The sequence below is a fragment of the Mesoplodon mirus genome, assembly GCF_964341445.2.
Source record: "Mesoplodon mirus genome assembly, chromosome: 12".
Lineage (NCBI taxonomy): Eukaryota > Metazoa > Chordata > Mammalia > Artiodactyla > Ziphiidae > Mesoplodon > Mesoplodon mirus.
In genome coordinates, this window is record NC_138988.1 from 65,749,221 (window position 1) to 65,768,971 (window position 19,751).

General features: G+C 42.3%; 1 protein-coding gene across 2 annotated transcripts in view; it reads right to left on the minus strand.

Moving 5' to 3' along the window:
* LRRC1 (leucine rich repeat containing 1) overlaps window positions 1-19,751 on the minus strand; it is a 129,520-nt gene that overhangs the window by 22,752 nt on the left and 87,017 nt on the right. For both annotated transcript variants that reach the window (XM_082638175.1, XM_082638176.1), the window contains 5 exons: window positions 7,290-7,346; window positions 6,926-6,989; window positions 6,463-6,537; window positions 3,396-3,540; window positions 591-709 (listed from right to left, as the gene is read on the minus strand). In XM_082638175.1, the coding sequence (XP_082494301.1) occupies window positions 591-709; window positions 3,396-3,540; window positions 6,463-6,537; window positions 6,926-6,989; window positions 7,290-7,346 (460 nt within the window). The remainder of the gene's footprint in view (window positions 1-590; window positions 710-3,395; window positions 3,541-6,462; window positions 6,538-6,925; window positions 6,990-7,289; window positions 7,347-19,751) is intronic.

Here is a 19,751-nt window from a genome sequence, read left to right on the forward strand (position 1 = left end):
AGGAAGCAGCAGGAGGCGAGAAGCAGCTGAAGTTTGCCGTCGCCCCGGGAACCCGCCCCAGCAGGTGCTGCCCCGGGAGGATGTGGAGGCCTCTCTCTGGTCCAAGTCTGGGGAACCTGCACTGCCTCACCCAGCTTCTCAGATGGGGCGAGATCAAGGTCAAAGCCGTGCTCTGGCTCCTCCAAAAGAGCGTCCCCCCACCCCCAGTGCTCCCAAGGCTTCCCAGGCCAACCACCATTCCCTCCCCCTCTGGCCCGTCCTCGGACTCCCCGATGGAGGCATCAGCACTTCCACCGACTGGGCCGGCCCCCCACCCCGCCCCTGCCTCCCTGGGCCCCCTAGTGTCCAGCTCAGTCCCTGTACCCTAAGCATCACAATGGGGACACACTCTCTGATGGGGGACCTGGACATGTCAAAACGGATCACCTTTATGTCACATACTTGCTTCTCAGGTCCCTTTGTTAGTTACAACGTAAGGCAATTTCCATCTGGTCTACCCAAATTACAAATAAGTAGAATCGAACCTAAGGAGCCTTTGTGATACAGAACCCACATCATAAGTCTCCCTCCGACCCTGGAACCACACTCACCAGGAGCCGGTTTTCCGTAAGAACCAATTCCGTGAGGCTTTCACAGTCCCCAACCGCCTCGGGCAACTGGGCGAGTCTGTTCTGATCCACCTTCAAGATCGACAGTTTCTTTAGTTTTCCTGTAAAAGCGTTATTCAAACTCATTAGCTATCACTGTTTTCCTGGTCACCGCTTGGTATTTCCTATCAGCTGTCCTTGCTCATTTGATTTCCTCACCCAGCTTTTCAGATTATGAAACTGTATCATTCTCATTTCGACCACGAACAGTTGAGAGTTAAAATCATTTGTTCAGAATGTCAGAAACAGTCAGCAATTAGCGGCAAATCCTTTGGAAAGTCACTACCTAAAAATAAGTCAAAGCCCAAAGATTTCAGAAAAAAACAAACAGCTGGCTCTTGATAGATCTTTAAGAACAAGAAATGTCTCATGTACAGAGGAGAGACTTTAATGTTACTCTAACAATCATCCTCACTAAAAACAAAAGACAGTGCAGTGCAGTTTATTCTATCACCTGTGGATGACTCAGTGAAGACCCCTACAATGAAGTATTTCTGTCAATGCAGAGTCAGATGGTAATCTTTGGGCTTCCCTGGTGGCGCAGTGATTAAGAATCCGCCTGCCAATGCAGGGGACACGGGTGTGAGCCCTGGTCCAGGAAGATCCCACATGCCGCGGAGCAACTAAGCCCGTGTGCCACAACTACTGAGCCTGTGCTCTACAGCCCGCGAGCCACAACTACTGAGCCCACGCACCACAACTACTGAAGCCCACACGCCTAGAACCTGTGCTCCACAGCAAGAGAAGTCACCGCAATAAGAAGCCCGTGCACCGCAACAAAGAGAAATCCCCGCTCGCCGCAACTAGAGAAAGCCCGCACACAGCAACGCAGCCAACGTAGCCAAAAATAAATAAATTTTTGAAAAAAAGATGGTAATCTTTGAAAAGCCACATTAAGGCTGATCTATTTCACTCTGGGCGGGGAAAACGGACTCAGGGGCAATGCCCTCAGGCCACGGGGAAGGAACTGGGGTTTACTGCAGCCTCCTCAGCCCCCGCGGGGTGGAGGAGATCCTGCATCACCAGATTCTCACTTTCAACTACTACTTCGTCAGGGGCTGAGCCTACGGAGCAGAGGTCCTTGTTACCCACAGAGAGTGGCCGGCGTGATGACACTGTCCCCAGGAAAATCGGAGAACAGCCTCTATCATAAAAGAGACATAGGGCTTCCCTGGTGGCGCAGTGGTTGAGAGTCCGCCTGCCGATGCAGGGGACACGGGTTCGTGCCCCGATCCCGGAAGATCCCACATGCCGCGGAGCGGCTGGGCCCGCGAGCCATGGCCGCGGAGCCTGTGTGTCCGGAGCCTGTGCTCCGCAACGGGAGAGGCCACAGCAGTGAGAGGCCCGCGTACAGCAAAAAAAAAAAAAAAAAAAAAAAAAAAAGACATAAAGCTGGAGACATGCAGATGCTGAAGGGATGAACTCGCTTTGCGTGCGGTCCCAGGGCAAGGCAGAGGAACTCACCGATTGCTAGGCTCCTTGTTTAGCACAATCAGTACCAACTAACACTGTCCCCAGAGAGTCCCCCCCAGTCCTCAGGCCAGGAGACCCATATCCTCTGTGGGGCATGGAACCCTACAGCTGACAGAGCTCACTCCAAGAATCTCCTCAACAACATCTCTGACAAGTGGTCCGACAGCCTTTCCTCGAATACTTCTAGTGATGGGAGGCTCATTTCTTCACTAAGCAGCCCAAACTGATTCATAACAGATGTATTTTAAGCTCTTTCTTAAATCAAATTGAGATTCGCAACCCTTTCCTTTCACCCACTTGAACTAGAAGATGGAATAAATCTCCTTCTACCTGACAGCCTTTCAAAGGCTTGACATCAACCATCTCATGACTCCTATTTCTCCCTTTTCCCAATGACAAAACATCCCCAGTCCCTACAACTGCTTTCCGATGCCATATATGATTCTCAGCAAATGTTTCTACCTGGAGTCAAAGTCCCCATCAATTTCCCAACCAGCCTCAACCAAAAGGCAGAGCCTGTATTTCCGCCAGGTCACTATTATCATCTGGACCAAATACCAGAAAGGAAGGGGTCCTCTGTCACACAGCTTCTCCAACTACTGAAAACCTGCTCCAAACTCCCTTTGATGTTCTGAATACAAGTGAAGGTCAGAGACAGCTATCCTATGACAACCACACAGTTAAATATAGTTTCTTACAATTTCTAGGCAGCTTGGCTACGGTGGAGCTGACAGCGTATGTCTGTTTATATCTTCTCTGTTTGCATTTATTTTCTCACCCTGGGCTGTGTTCCTTTATGGTAAAGGAAACGTCTGGATTGTTTTTTAAAGGAAATGGCAAAGAATGGTTCAAGGAAAAGATGATTCTCGATAGACCAGAAAAGGTTCCATACAACAGCCACTCTCCCTGTAACAGCCCTTACTTGGGTCACACCATAAGGTCAAAAGTCGTTTCCCATAAACTATTTACGATGCTCAATTAGAAATGTCTTAGTGGTTGTTCATATGTCCGAAACACATTCTGTGATTTGGGCTCATCCCTACCGAAATCATGGAAACAAGATGCGGAGGAAGTAGACAGGGGCCAACACTTAAAAGTAACAACACGTATAACTGCTACCAGACCAGGGCGACAGAAACGCTTGCATATGGAGAAACTTTAATTGTATTCAATATTCCTTGCTTTCCTTCTTTAAAAACAAATGACTGAAGGAATCACGTCCCCAGCACCTGAGAAGAGCCAGCACCTTGGTAGTTAGTTATTTTCAATACTCACCAATGCCATCCGGGAGTGTTTCTAACAAGTTCTGGGAAATGACTAAATCCGTTAACGAAGTCAGGCCACTGATTTCTTCGGGAAGTCTTTCCAACCTGTTTTCAGAGACATCTAAGCAGAGTAGGTTCTTCAGATTTCCTATTTCCTACATCAACAACACAGGAAAAGAAAGTCATGCCTGAACCTGCCATGGTACGGAGGAATTTGTTACAGCGATTTTTCAAAATCGGATCCCAGAGTGGTCCTAAGGATGTTTCCTTAGCGTCGGTGTGAGTGTGAAGGCAGGGGTAAGTTTCCAGACTCCCTTCCAATGAAAACTGAAAGCGGTGTGAATCACACACACGGAGCTGGGAGGGACGCCAAGCCCTCTGACGTCACGCAGGTGAGGAATCACTCCCTTAATAAGATCAGGAGGTTGGCACCAAGAGAAGATGAGTCCCACAAATTAAGGTCCCACAAATTAGGGGAGGAAAAAAAAAAAAAGGAGGCTAGAATCCAGCTCTCCAAGTTTGGAATCAATCACTCAGAAGGCAGCGCGCACTTGAGAGCAAGCCTGAGATGTCCTGGAAGGAAACCATCCACTTTCTATCTCCCATGACAGACAGCGCTTGTTACAACATCGGTGCGTCTGCTCCCCAGCCAGTCTGTGTGGAGCACACAGACCCTCCGACACCGTTAACACCCGAGACAAGAAAGGCAGACTGCTTTGAAGCAGAAGAGCCAACCCAGGAGTGAGGGAGGTGCCGCTATGAGTCTCACATTCCATTCAAGAGAGATCGTACCCTTCTGCTCTCCAAGGGCACAGTTTCTCTCTGATAACCGCCTCCACTGTTCCATGCCATTGCCAGTCTGTTACGTTCCCACTCGCAGTACCCTCCCACCCGGACTGGTCTGGGCAGCCTCTGCCCACGTCTGTTTACAAACCATGCCTCCATCTTTCCCTCCAGTAAACATCGCTCCAGTCACGGAATCAGACCCCTCCTCTAACTCCAGTGGCTCCCTGATGGCTACATAAGCACAAACTCCTCAACCGGCATTGAATTGGGCCTGATCGATTCTTCCAAGTTTATCTCCCACCTAATATACATCCTGTGAGCCCCACCCCTGCATTTCCTGCCTGTCGGAAATCAGACTACATTTCTACTAATTTCATGCCAGGCCCCTGAGGTTCTTCCACTTTTTCATGCATTCCTTTTAACAATGGCTTTGTCTCCTTTTCTTTCTGTCATCTGTGAAGACAGGAAAATAATTCTGATTATCTGGGACTGTCTGATGTGTTTAGTCCTGGCTTAATAGAAGGTTATACAAGCGGGCAAATGAGATGCTGAAATAACCATTAATAACATGACCAGTGGCGTGTTAATTTCTTTGTGTTTGGGACATGGCATTTTGCACATAATTGTTTATGTACATCTGTCCACACATATACTCTCCCCCTGCATGTCTAATAGCTGATATTTTCAAGTTTATTGAAGTATAGTTGATTTACAATGTTGTGTTAATTTCTGCTGTACAGCAAAGTGATGCAGTTATACATATATATATATATATATATATATATATATATATATATACATATATATTCTTTTTCATATTCTTTTCCATTCTGGTTTATCACAGGGTATTGATACCATTCCCTGTGCTATACAGTAGGACCTTGTTTATCCATCCTATATAGCTGATATTTTATTACTTTCTTAATAACTCCCTGGCGTCTTCCCCCCATCCTTTGACTCTTAAGTAACTAGAATCCTCTCAATCAAGATTTCTCATAATTTCCTAGAGAAATCTAAGTGTTAATCAAACCCTTGCCCACATCAGTTACTGTTCTGTCCTATCCTTTTCCCAAATGCAGCCAAGACCTCAGAAATACACTCAAGTTAGTTCCTTAGTTGCATTAGTCGTGGGTGATGTCAATGGTAATTCCAGCGCTATAACTACAACAATTAGAATGTTACTTAAGTGCTTTTTTCTAGTGTTAGGCTTCCCTACACCGATACACATTTCCCACCCGAAGTGCACGGTCCCACCATGACAGGTTCACACAGCCCAGCAGACAGCTTCTGAGTTACTGTAAAATACACACACCTAGACCATCATGAAATATATTCTGACTTTAAACCCTGGCTGTAAGAGACAGCAAAGAGTAAAATTCAGTAATAGATGGAGAAAAACAAAGTAAGGGGAAAAATGCCCGTGTGTTGTTGTTAGTTCAAGTTTCTCTTTCAACTGACCAGAAAGCGGGTCCTGCTTGCTGGGACCCACAAGGTGACCATGACGTACTCAGAAGCCCACACGAGACTCCATTTCATTCCGAACATGGTTCCCACACTTGGTAACAGCAGGAAAAACATGAACAGCGTGTGACATTCCAGCTAAACCATAGCAACACTTGGAAAAAATATGAAATAAAAGCTTTTTGCATTGCTTTTACATCAACTATTACAGGGCAAACTGGGGTCAACTTATCCCAAAGCACTTGGCACATCACAAACAGTGGCAGAAACTTCTACCATCACAATCTGGCATCTTGGTAACTTCCAGATTTTCTGGGCTTCAAGCAGGCAAGCCAAGCATAAAGCAAGGATGAAATAAAATGCAGACTTCAGGGCTTCCCTCGTGGCGCAGTGGTTGAGTCCGCCTGCCGATGCAAGGGACACGGGTTCGTGCCGCGGTCCGGGAAGATCCCACATGCCGCGGAGCGGCTGGGCCCGTGAGCCATGGCCGCTGAGCCTGCGCGTCCGGAGCCTGTGCTCCGCAACGGGAGAGGCCACAGCAGTGAGAGGCCCACGTACCGCAACAACAACAACAACCACCACAAAGGCAGACTTGACGCACTAAAGGATATGTTTACTATCTTTAGAAACGGTGGGTTGAGGCTTTCAGCTTTTCTACAGCAATGCAGCACGATGAATGCTCAATATATTTTTCCAAATCTTTTTTTTCAACCAACGTTTTGATTTTCAACACCCCTCCTACAGAAAATCTCATGTAGAGGCAGGAAACACATGAAGGTGGTGGTGGTGGTTTTACATTTTGGGGGAGACAGTGTGAAATTACCACTCACCTGAGGTAATTCTGACAGTTGATTTCCATCCAACCAGAGATCCTTTAGATGTAAGAGAGCGCCAATCGATTCTGGCTAAAACAAAAAGCAATGTTATGGTAACAAAGCTCCAATTTCCAGCCTTCCATTAAGAAAGAACCCTAATTCAACAGTTAGTAATGGGGTACTGCAGAGGTCGTTTGTTGGTACTTCCCCAATATCAGCCCCCTCTTCCTAAAAGCATCCCCAACGCTCCCCAAGAATGACAGCTGTTTCCACTGATGCCCATCATCTCTAGCCGTGACCCTCCACCCCTGAATCATAATTCTTAACCTGTGTGAACTGAAGCACATTCTCTAATGCTGCCAAGCTGCATCCGTGGAAACACTGGCTTACAAGCATCCCTACAGATCTCCCCAAAAATACTTTGTGATCGTGACTAAGGACAAGGTGAAACTCAAATCTCTCTTCAGTACAGACTTACCAAATTATATATTTCATTGTTTCCTAGATCAAGTTCTTCTAGTCTCCGTAGCTGGGTTAGAGAGCTATTAAAAAAAAACAAAAAAACAAAAACAAAAAACAAAGGGAGGGAGCTCTTAGGACTTAGAAATGCTGAGCAATATGGCATTCCTCACTTGGACTAGTTTCCCAAAATAAGATTCATCTGGATTTTATGGTCATAATTATTGCACAGGAAGGACTATTGAGAGAAGGCTGGCATCTCTCAAATTTTCCAAAAGACACAGAATTTCTTTTTGACAAGATACTGTAGTACTTTTTTTTTTTTAATGCTTCAAGAAGTTCATTCAGTACATAACCCCCTCTCCTTTTCCCCAGAGACTCACTCAGGGAGATACGTAAGAAGATTCTCTCTCAGTTCCAGTGAAGCCAGGTTATAAAGACTAGAAATGAACAGAAGGAAAAAGTATAAGGAAAGTTCCTGAGATTCTTCCTACTCCACTCCCCCAAAGTACACACTCCACAAGGAGCAACTCTTAATAAGACCTTGTACGTCACTTCCCAGGGGAAAACATCTATGACCACCTCCACCCCCACTGAAAACAGCATCATCTCCACCTCCCAAGTTTTAATATTAAAATAAAAAGAGCAGTATCATCACAGTAAGGCACTCTCATGCATATACTTTGTACAGTTGATATGTGAAAATAACTCTCTAGCCCTTGAAAGACAACCACTCCCAGGACCAAGATAGCAGCCGAATATGTGCTTCTAGGCTTTAGAATGTCGAAAATGTGCTGTTGCCATAAAAACAGGAAAGCCTTTAATCTCACGGAGCTCTTCTTACAAACATCAGTGAGAAACCATGCCCGTTTGAAAGCAGTGGGCATATCGGTCCAGAAAGTCCACGTGCTCTACTTAAGACCACAAGTTTACAGGGCAAGGGAGCACTGAGATGCAGGAGGACTCAAGTAATAACACACTCCACGCGGTGCCCACGATGCGAGACTGTGGTCAATAAGCAGCAGCTGTGGTAATGTTGCTTTTACTCTTAATAAACCCCGAATGGCACTCTTTTCATCAGATTCTCCTGCCTCTCGGCTGTAATCCATGTCTATTAGGAAAACGGTGCAAGGAGACAGATGCTCTCCCCAGATGCCGACGATCTGGGTGGCAGTGGCAATTCTGAATCAGCAGACACCACACACGTCCAAGTATGTCAGCACTGGCATGACGTACTGATTCAGTAGATCATCAGTTGGTCTATTTCTCCAGCAGGCACTGTGCTAAGCTCTAACCAATAGCGAACTCCAGCTTTTGCTAATGTCACCAGAGTAACGACCAGATTTGGAGGGCATTTACATGTGAGTGCACAGAACACGGGGAGTCATACATCATCTCAACACTCTCATCTGCCTTAATCCTCTGTACTCCTTCCAACATCAAAGCCAGAATCGCGGTCACTGACAAAGCCGGTTTCATAATATCAGAAAATGTAAATTTGATTTTCAGGAACAATACATATACACACGTAAAGCCCATGGGCTTGAAAGTGTATTTGAACTATACTAGGAAATGCACAGATATGGTATTTCCTCCTCTAATTTTAGAGAACTAAAACTAATTTTAGAAACTGAGTAACGGTTTTCACAATTAAAGCAAGAGCAAACAAATACAACTCTTTATAACATACTTTTTTAAAAAACAAGTCAATATCCCTGCTAGTAAGTAATTGTGAATTTAATATCAATTAGTCTCTCCCCAAAATGTACCAGGTGGGAGTCGCAGCTACCCAGTTCTACTGCCTCTGGGCCAAGCCTTTACGTAGAAGAAATAGAACACGGGAGGAAGAGGGTGCAGTATCTGCCCCCAAAAGCAACCTGTAGATGAGGGGGAGACGTGACGTTACGCACAGTAAAAGTAAAAACTTAAAAACAAAGGGCTTTGTTTTCAATTTTAAATGTTCCTGGAACCGCTAGCCAGGTTTATGGGGAAGGTGATCATCATTTGGCTGTTTTCACATTTCTATTTTAAAAACCAGATAGAATTGTCATTTTATCTATTTAATGTTCATTACTTTCATGCCTCTTTTGACCCACTAAAGACAACCACTAATGAAAGGAGGGGAAAAGTCCTTCTTTGCTTCAAAATCTTTACTCCCTGGGCATCATCAAAAGCATCTTGCAAAGAAGCAGTGTCACCCAGGCCCTGCTACTGAGTGTTGCACCAAGGTCTGCAGCCCTGGTCTGAGGCCTCCTGCCTGAAACAGAACAGAGCTGGGACCCACCCGCCACCTGGGATGCCACCTGGGGCAGGAGACGCTGGGTGAGGCGCCTTACCTGTGTCATCTCTGGACCAGGAACAACCAGCACATTGTCAATACCACTGGGATGACACCATTAGGAAAGTGAGGTCCATCAGACAGCGGAAAAGCCACAATTCAAATCTGGTGAAAGCCAAAACTCTGCCCTCTCCCTGAGGAACACCATTCTCTGGAACTCTCTCATTATACTTTACATTTTAAAAACACCTGTCAGCGACTTCCCTGGTGGTCCGGTGGCTAAGACTCCACACTCCCAATGCAGGGAGCCCGGGTTCGATCCCTGGTCAGGAAACTAGATCCCACATGCCACAACTAAGAGTTCACATGCCGCAACTAAAGATCCCGCACACCACAATGAAGATCCTGCATGCTGATCCCACGTGCCACAACTAGGACCCGGTGCAGCTGAATAAATAAATAAATAAATATTAAAAATAAAATAAAATAAAATAAAAACACCTGTCAATTTGGGGCAAATACAGGAATCTTACCTCCTCAACCACACCAAGGACATTGGGGTTTTTGTAGATTTATGTCACTTTAAAAATATAACACATTTTGAAATTATCTCTAAATTTTGTCTTAAGGGGAAAAGGCACAGGCCACAGTTACTGAAAGCAAATAATTCTTGAGCGAAAATGCTGCAAAAACACCAACAGGCTTGTGAATATATAGAGCTTATAATAACAACATCACCTATCGTGCTAATACCCAAATATAACACCCTGTTACGTAAGAAGGTTCTGACTATAAAACCTCTTAGTTTCTATCATTTGGGGATAGCAGGGAAATGTGGATGCATGGGTGTTAGTTACAGTGACAACAAAAAAATATCCTATTTTTGTAACCTTTCAAAACTCAAAAATTAATTTAAAATAATTTCTGGGGTGATGCTTCCCCATTATCTTAAACTATTTAAACTGAAGAAACTGGGATATTATAATCAGACTCTAGGGACCCACTGATGAAAGGTCATCTAAAAAGAGTCTGAGAGGAACGAGGGCCATCCCTCACAACTACTTGGATTTGCTTGGCTGAAGTGCTTCATCACAGTGCCTCAATTCCCCTAAAATGAATACAATCATATCTATTGCAGTAAATAGGGCAGGATATATATTCCCTTCAAGTTAACAGAGCCAGTTTGGTACCTTGCTTCCTTGAGATAGCCCTGTGCCCAAACTCAATCAGGGGCCTCACAAATATGTGTGCCCCGAGTCAGGGTCTCTGAAAAGATTGCTATAAGATGCTATCAACCACAGGAGTCATCTCCTCTGCCCAAAACCTCCTCCAAGGACAGGCCTACAGATGGGGAGCGGCTGGCACTGGCCAACTTTTAAGGATACATCGTCCATAATTGGTGACTCGAGGAACAACAATGAATAAAAAGCAAAGACAGTGGTTTGACTAGACGCCCACCTCCCACGTAAGCCCAAACCTTGGAGTGTAACCTGGACTGGTTGTTCTCAGTTCGATCATTAACTGATTCTCGAATGAAACTACGGGTTTGGTTCTCATCAGTAACTTGCCCTGGACAGTCCCAGACCAAACACAGAATCCTACCAGCCCCTCCAGAACGTGGTTCTCCAGGCCACTCTAGGAAGAACTGACATAAAACATGGTCTGCTTGAATGAAGGTTTAGACCAGAGACATTAAGACCAAAATGAATGGACAAATGATCTCCTCCCCTGGCTTTTCCAAATACAGCAGCTTCGATCAAGACTTCAGGATGGGAAGACGGTGAGGAGGTCGTGAAGGAAGAGCTGGCTGCTGCCAAGAAGGTCCTGCTACAGCTCCTGAGTTTACCGCTACCTAACCTGAGGTCAGGACTGGACTGAAGGTGGCAGGTGCCATCTGTGTCTTTTCAGCAGTTCCCTTGGGAGACTGGAGCCCTCAGCCTGCCATGAACACGGGTCTACAGCTTCCACTGCTCAGGCCTCCGATAGTGTAAGGAATATAAAGATGGAACACCCATTGTAATCCGTAGCACTTAAAAAATGGATACTGGCCTATTCTACTACGAAGTTGTCTTATGGAATTTTAAAAAGTGATTTAAGTGCATGACTAGAAGACTTTCTCATGAAGATCTTCTTCCAGAAGATATTTTTTGAGACAGGCAATATACCTGTAACGTCCATGTGGAAGAGAGGCTCTTGGTGCTCCAGCCAGGCATCAGGGCTGAGCCTCTGTGGTGGGAGAGCCAAGTTCAGGACACTGGTCCACAAGAGACCTCCCAGCTCCACGTAATATCAAACAGCGAAAATCTCCCAGAGTTCTCCATCTCAACGCCAAGACCCAGCTCCAATCAACAACCAGCAAGCTACAGTGCTAGACATCCTACGCAAAACAATTAGCAAGACAGGAACACAACCCCACCCAGTAGCAGAGAGGCTGCCTAAAATCATAATAAGGCCACAGACACCACAAAACACATCACCAGACGTGGACCTGCCCAACAGAAAGACAAGATCCAGCCTCATCCACCAGAACACAGGCACTAGTCCCCTCCACCAGGAAGCCTACACAACCCAATGAACCAACCTTAGCCACTGGGGACAGACACCAAAAACAATGGGAACTACGAACCTGCAGCCGGCGAAAAGGACACCTCAAACACAGTAGGTTAAGCAAAATGAGAAGACAGAGAAACACACAGCAGATGAAGGAGCAAGGTAAAAACCCAACAGACCAAACAAATGAAGAGGAAATAGGCAGTCTACCTGAAAAAGAATTCAGAATAATGATAGTAGAGAGGATCCAAAATCCTGGAAATAGAATGGAGAAAATACAAGAAACTTTAACAAGGACCTAGAAGAACTAAAGAGCAAACAAACAGTGATGAACAACACAATAAATCAAAATAAAAATTCTCTAGAAGGGATCAATAGCAGAATAACTGAGGCAGAAGAACGGATAAGTGACCTGGAAGATAAAATAGTGGAAATGACTACTGCAGAGCAGAATAAAGAAAAAAAAAATGAAAAGAATTGAGGACAGTCTCAGAGGCCTCTGATACAACATTAAACATACCAATATTCGAATTATAGGGGTCCCAGAAGAAGAAGAGAAAAAGAAAGGAACTGAGAAAATACTTGAAGAGATTATAGTTGAAAACTTCCCTAATATGGGAAAGGAAATAGTTAATCAAGTCCAGGAAGCACAGAGAGTCCCATACAGGATAAATCCAAGGAGAAACATGCCAAGACACATATTAATCAAACTATCAAAAATTAAATACAAAGACCAAATATTAAAAGCAGCAAGGGAAAAACAACAAATAACATACAAGGGAATCCCCATAAGGTTAACAGCTGATCTTTCAGCAGACACTCTCCAAGCCAGAAGGGAGTAGCAGGACATACTTAAAGTGATGAAGGGGAAAAACCTACAACCAAGATTACTCTACCCAGCAGGATCTCATTCAGATTTGATGGAGAAATTAAAACCTTTACAGACAAGCAAGAGCTAAGACAATTCAGCAGCACCAAACCAGATTTACAACAAATGCTAAAGGAACTTCTCTAGGCAGGAAACACAAGAGAAGGAAAAGACCTACAGTAACAAACCCAAAACAATTAAGAAAATGGTAATAGGAGCATACATATCATTAATTACCTTAAATGTAAATGGATTAAATGCTCCAACCAAAAGACATAGACTGGCTGAATGGATTTTAAAAAAGACTGGTATATATGCTGTCTACAAGAGGCCCACTTCAGACCGAGGCACACATACAGACTGAAAGTGAGGGGATGGAAAAAGATATTCCATGCAAATGGAAATCAAAAGAAAGCTGGAGTAGTAATTCTCATATCAGACAAAATAGACTTTAAAATAAAGACTATTACAACAGACAAAGAAGGACACTACATAATGATCAAGGGATCAATCCAAGAAGAAGATATAACAATTGTAAATATTTATGCACCCAACATAGGAGCACCTCAATACATAAGGCAAATACTAACAGCCATAAAACGGGAAATTGACAGTAACACAATCATAGTAGGGGACTTTAACACCCCACTTTCACCAATGGACATATCATCCAAAATGAAAATAAATGAGGAAACACAAGCTTTAAATGATACATTAAACAAGATGGACTTAATTGACATTTATAGGACATTCCATCCAAAAACAACAGAATACACTTTCTTCTCAAGGGCTCATGGAACATTCTCCAGGATAGATCATTTCTTAGGTCACACATCAAGCCTTGGTAAATTTAAGAAAATTGAAATCGTATCAAGTATCTTTTCCAACCACAACGCTATGAGACTAGATATCAATTACAAGAAAAGATCTGTAAAAAATACAAACATATGGAGGCTAAACAATACACTACTTAATAACCAAGAGATCACTGAAGAAATCAAAGTGGAAATCAAAAAATACTTATAAACAAATGACAATGAAAACACAACGACCCAAAACCTATGGGATGCAGCAAAAGCAGTTCTAAGAGGGAAGTCTATAGCAATACAATCCTACCTTAAGAAACAAGAAACATCTCAAATAAACAACCTAACTTTACACCTTAAGCAGTTACAGAAAGTAGAACAAAAAAACCCCAACGTTAGCAGAAGGAAAGAAATCATAAAGATCAGATCACAAATAAATGAAAAAGAAATGAAGGAAACTACAGCAAAGATCAATAAAACTAAAAGCTGGTTCTTTGAGAAGATAAACAAAATTGATAAACCATTAGCCGGACTCATCAAGAAAAAAAGGGAAAAGGCTCAAATCAATAGAATTAGAAATGAAAAAGGAGAAGTAACAACTGACACTGCAGAAATACAAAGCATTATGAGAGATTACTACAAGCAACTCTATGCCAATAAAATGGACAACCTGGAAGAAATGGACAAATTCTTAGAAATGCACAACCTTCCAAGACTGAACCAGAAAGAAATAGAAAATATGAACAGAGAAATCACAAGCACTGAAATTGAAACTGTGATTAAAAATCTTCCAACAAACAGAAGCCCAGGACCAGATGGCTTCACAGGCAAATTCTATCAAACAGTTAGAGAAGAGCTAACACACATCCTTCTCAAACTCTTCCAAAATATAGCAGAGGGAGGAACACTCCCAAACTCATTCTATAAGGCCACCATCACCCTGATACCAAAACCAGACAAATTGTCACAAAGAAAGAAAACCACAGGCCAATATCACTGATGACTATATGAATATAGATGCAAAAATCCTCAACAAAATACTGGTAAACAGAATCCAACAGCACATTAAAAGGATCATACACCATGATCAAGTAGGGTTTATCCCAGGAATGCAAGGATTCTTCAATATATGCAAATCCATCAATGTGATACACCATATTAACAAATTGAAGGAGAAAAACCATATGATCATCTCAATAGATGGAGAGAAAGCTTTCAACAAAATTTAACACCCATTTATGATAAAACACCCTCCAGAAAGTAGGCATAGAGGGAACTTTCCTCAACATAATAAAGGCCATATATGACAAACCCACAGCCAACATCGTCCTCAATGGTGAAAAGCTGAAACCATTTCCACTAAGATCAGGAACAACATAAGGATGCCCACTTTCACCACTATTATTCAACATAGTTCTGGAAGTTTTAGCCACAGCAATCAGAGAAGAAAAAGAAATAAAAGGAATTCAAATCAGAAAAGAAGTAAAGCTGTCCCTGTTTGCAGATGACATGATACTATACATAGAGAATCCTAAAGTTGATACCAGGAAACTACTAGAGCTAATCAATGAATTTGGTAAAGTAGCAGGATACAAAATTAATGCACAGAAATCTCTTGCATTCCTATACACTAATGATGAAAAATCTGAAAGTGAAATTAAGAAAACACTCCCATTTACTATTGTAACAAAAAGAATAAAATATCTAGGAATAAACCTACCTAAGGAGAAAAAGTCCTGTATGTAGGAAATTATAAGACAGTGATGAAAGAAATTAAAAATGATACAAACAGATGGAGAGATATACCATGTTCTTGGATTGGAAGAATCAACATTGTGAAAATGACTCTACTACCCAAAGCAATCTACAGATTCAATGCAATCCCTATCAAACTACCACTGGCATTTTTCACAGAACTAGAACAAAAAAATCTCACAATTTGTATGGAAACACAAAAGACCCCGAATAGCCAAAGCAATCTGGAGAAGGAAAAACGGAGCTGGAGGAATCAGACTCCCTGACTTCAGACTATAGTACAAAGCTACAGTAATCAAGACAGTATGGTACTGGCACAAAAAAAAAAAAAAAAGAAATATAGATCAATGGAACAGGATAGAAAGCCCAGAGATAAACCCACGCACATATGGTCATCTTATCTTTGATAAAGGAGGCAAGAATATACAGTGGAGAAAAGACAGCCTCTTCAATAAGTGGTGCTGTGAAAACTGGACAGCTACCTGTAAAAGAATGAAATTAGAACACTCCTTAACAACATACACAAAAATAAACTCAAAATGGATTAAAGACCTAAATGTAAGGCCAGACACTATCAAACTCTTAGAGGAAAACATAAGCAGAACATTCTATGACATACATCACAGCAAGATCCTTTTGGACCCACCTCCTAGAGAAATCAAAATAAAAACAAAAATAAACAAATGGGACCTAATGAAACTTAAAAGCTTTTGCACAGCAAAGGAAACCATAAACAAGACGAAAAGACAACCCTCAGAATGAGAGAAAATATTTGCAAATGAAGCAACTGACAAAGGATTAATCTCTAAAATTTACAAGCAGCTCACGCAGCTCAATATCAAAAAAACAAACAACCCAATCCAAAAAATGGGCTGAAGACCTAAATAGACATTTCTTCAAAGAAGATATACAGATTGCCAACAAACACATGAAAGAATGCTCAACATCATTAATCATTAGAGAAATGCAAATCAAAACTACAATGAGATATCTCACACCGGTCAGAATGGCAATCGTCAAAAAATCTACTAACAATAAATGCTGGAGAGGGTGTGGAGAAAAGGGAACCCTCTTGCACTGCTGGTGGGAATGTAAATTGATACAGCCACTATGGAGAACAGTATGGAGGTTCCTTAAAAAACTACAAATAGAACTACCATATGACCTAGCAATCCCACTACTGGGTATATACCCTGAGAAAACCATAATTCAAAAAGAGTCATGTACCACAGTGTTCATTGCAGCTCTATTTACAATAGCTGGGACATGGAAGCAACCTAAGTGTCCATCAACAGATGAATGGATAAAGAATATGTGGCACATCTATACAATGGAATATTACTCAGCCATAAAGGAAACGAAATTGAGTTATTTGTAGTGAGGTGGATGGACCTAGAGTCTGTCATACAGAGTGAAGTAAGTCAGAAAGAGAAAAAAACAAATACCGTATGCTAACACATATATACGGAATGTTTGAAAAAAGAAATGGTCATGAAGAACCTGGGGGCAAGGCAGGAATAAAGACACAGACCTACTAGAGAATAGACTTGAGTATATGGGGAGGGGGAAGGGTAAGCTGGGACAAAGTGAGAGAGTGGCATGGACATATATACACTACCAAACGTAAAATAGCTAGTGGGAAGCAGCCGCATAGCACAGGGAGATCAGCTCAGTGCTTTGTGACCACCTGGAGGGGTGGGAGGGAGGGAGACGCAAGAGGGTCGAAATATGGGGATATATGTATATGTATAACTGATTCACTTCCTTATAAAGCAGAAAGTAACACACCATTGTAAAGCAATTATACTCCAATAAAGATGTTAAAAAAAAAAAAAGATTTCAGGATGGAGCCTTCCCCATCAAGGCAACCTGGTCAATTCCACTCCAGCATCTCTGTATACCTTTCAGCAGTACCAAGTAAAGGACACGCTGCTGAGAAGTGATGCATTGGGGGGACCTGAATGCAATTCTGTCTACTTCAGAGGCCAGGCTCTTAACCACAGGCCAAGAGAAACTCCGCATGCATTTATCAGCTGCTTCAGTCAACACGTGATACTATAGAGATGAAAGAAAGCATCCAGTACTTCTAATACTTTTACAAATGTGACCAAAGATTAGACACTGAGATGCAAATTGAGAATGACTGGTCTTTAATCCTCCGACCTCTAATAATGATATCAGCAGATTACTATACAACAGATACTGGTGCAAGCGCTTTCCAAGAATTAACTTTTATGGATGAGAAAATGGAGGCACAGAGAGGGGACCTGAACAAGGTCTTCCACAACTGGGAAGGGGCAGAGCCACGATCCACCAGGGAATCTGCATTTTTAATCACCATCTTCTGCCATCTCTCACCCTTCAGTTTGTGAAGTCAACTTTGTGAATAGGTAATCCATGAACCTACATGTATGTAAAACAAAGTATTCAGTAATAAGTCTCCTCCTACTTCTGTCTTTCATCTATCTGGTTTCCTACCACCTAGACCCTCTCACTAGAAATAACCCTTTTTGTTAGATATTTATGTGTTCACCCAGAGTTGCCTTTTATGCAGAGACAAACAGGTATGAATATATACGCTTATCCTCCTTTTTTCACACGAAAGGTAGCATCCTATACAGAGCAGATATTTGTCTCCTTTCTTATCTGTACACCCCAGTATTTTTTTAATTGCATAGTATCTCTCTATCTATATAGACCTTAATTTTTTTAACCACTCCCCTAGTAACAGATCTTTTACCCTTCAATTTTAATTTCTGGCAAATTAAATTTCTATGTGATACCATCGGGAGGACCTCATCCTCCTCCTACAAAAACCACTATTTTCTATCCTCCCTTCACTCCCGCAGTTTTTACCACCAAATGGGGCTTAGAAAAAGAAAAGAAAGACAAACACCTAACAAGCTCCTGCAGAAAGAGTGTGCACAGAAGTCTTTCTTTCCAGAACACTGATCTTAATGTTCTACACGGTCCCTGAGAGCAGGAGTTATAACAAGAGTTATACTCTTCTGTAAGCCAGAATGTAGGCCAACTATATTTTTAGGATTCTATTTCAGGGACTGGATGAGGGGTTACTTTAAAAAAATTTACATCTGTTCTCCACTATATTTCAAAAATTCCTTTCTAAACCACTTGGATTTTTTTTTCCATTTTGGTGGCCAACATCATTAAGAAAGTAAAGAATAAAATAAATTAAGGTGCCCCAAGCGAACAAATGGCAGTACAATATTAAACCATTAAAATATAAAATCTGTAAACATTTACAGCAATAACATTTGACTGGAATGGGGGAGAAACACACATTCATAGTGTTTCTGCTTTTTTAATACCAGATTAGTATTTAAGAAATCTCTAGTTACAAACTTCCTTATGGTGGCTTTGTTCTAGAAATTTTTCTAAAATTGTTCATTTTGCTTTTGGAACAACAAATATTTTACAGAAATTTCTGGGCCTCAAAAAAAAAAAAAAGACCATTAAATACAGTAACAGTTTTCAAAAAGATTGATTCCTCTCAGGCAGCACGTACTAACAGGTCACCATTCCCAAGGGCAGCAGACACAAAATCACAACCACACACTTGACTTCAATCTGCCAGAGAACCCAGGACTTATCTGCTTCTTCCACTTCTATTAGCATATGGTGACAATCAAATCTTTATTGATAATAACCATTTAGTGACTGACCACTGGTTTTTGGGCACCATGCCAGTCCATTGCTTATATTTCTTCTTCTTAAAGAATGCTCTTTTTCAAGGAGAAAATTTAATTAAACAGAGTAGAGATGTCTAGACATATTGAGGCTAACTTAACTTTTTTTTTTTTTTTCTGATGGCACCAGTTTCTTTAATGGCAAAGGATATGGAATCTCATGGAGCCAGATACACAAAGTCAAGACACAGCAGCTCCCGATGGAGGCAGAGCCTCCCCAGATTCTCAAAATCCTCCACAAGTTCCCGATGGGGCTTCTATATCCTCCCTACCCCGCCCCCATCCCTCCACAACACCTGGACCTTTTGGAGGCTCTGGCTGTGCAGACCTGCTGATCAACAGGTGCCAGTAACTGAGACAAAACGACTTCAGCACATTGCCTGTAAGGCTACCTTAGGGAGGAGTGCCTGTAAGAATAAACCTAGGTCCATTTCCCAGGTATAGCATCATCCCTCGGAAGCACCAGGCTCGTTTGCCTAACGTCCATTCTTTTTATTTTTTTCATTGAGATATATTTCACATACTATAATATCCACCTTTACAATGTGTACTATTCAGTGGTTTTCAGTATATTTATAAGGCTGTACAAACATCACCACTACCTAATTCCAGAAAATTTCCATCATCCAAAAAGAAACTTCAGACCCATCAGAAGCCATTCCTTATCCGCACCCTGTTCCCCTCACCTGGCCCACCCCACCCCTGCCCCTGGCAACCACTAATTTAATTTCTGTCTCTACGGATTTACCTATACTGGACATTTCATATAAATGGAATCGTACAATATGTGGCCTTTTCTGTCTGACTTCCTTACTTAACATGTTTTCTAGGTTTATCCACATTGTAGAATGTGTCAGTACCTCACTACTTTTTATGGCTGA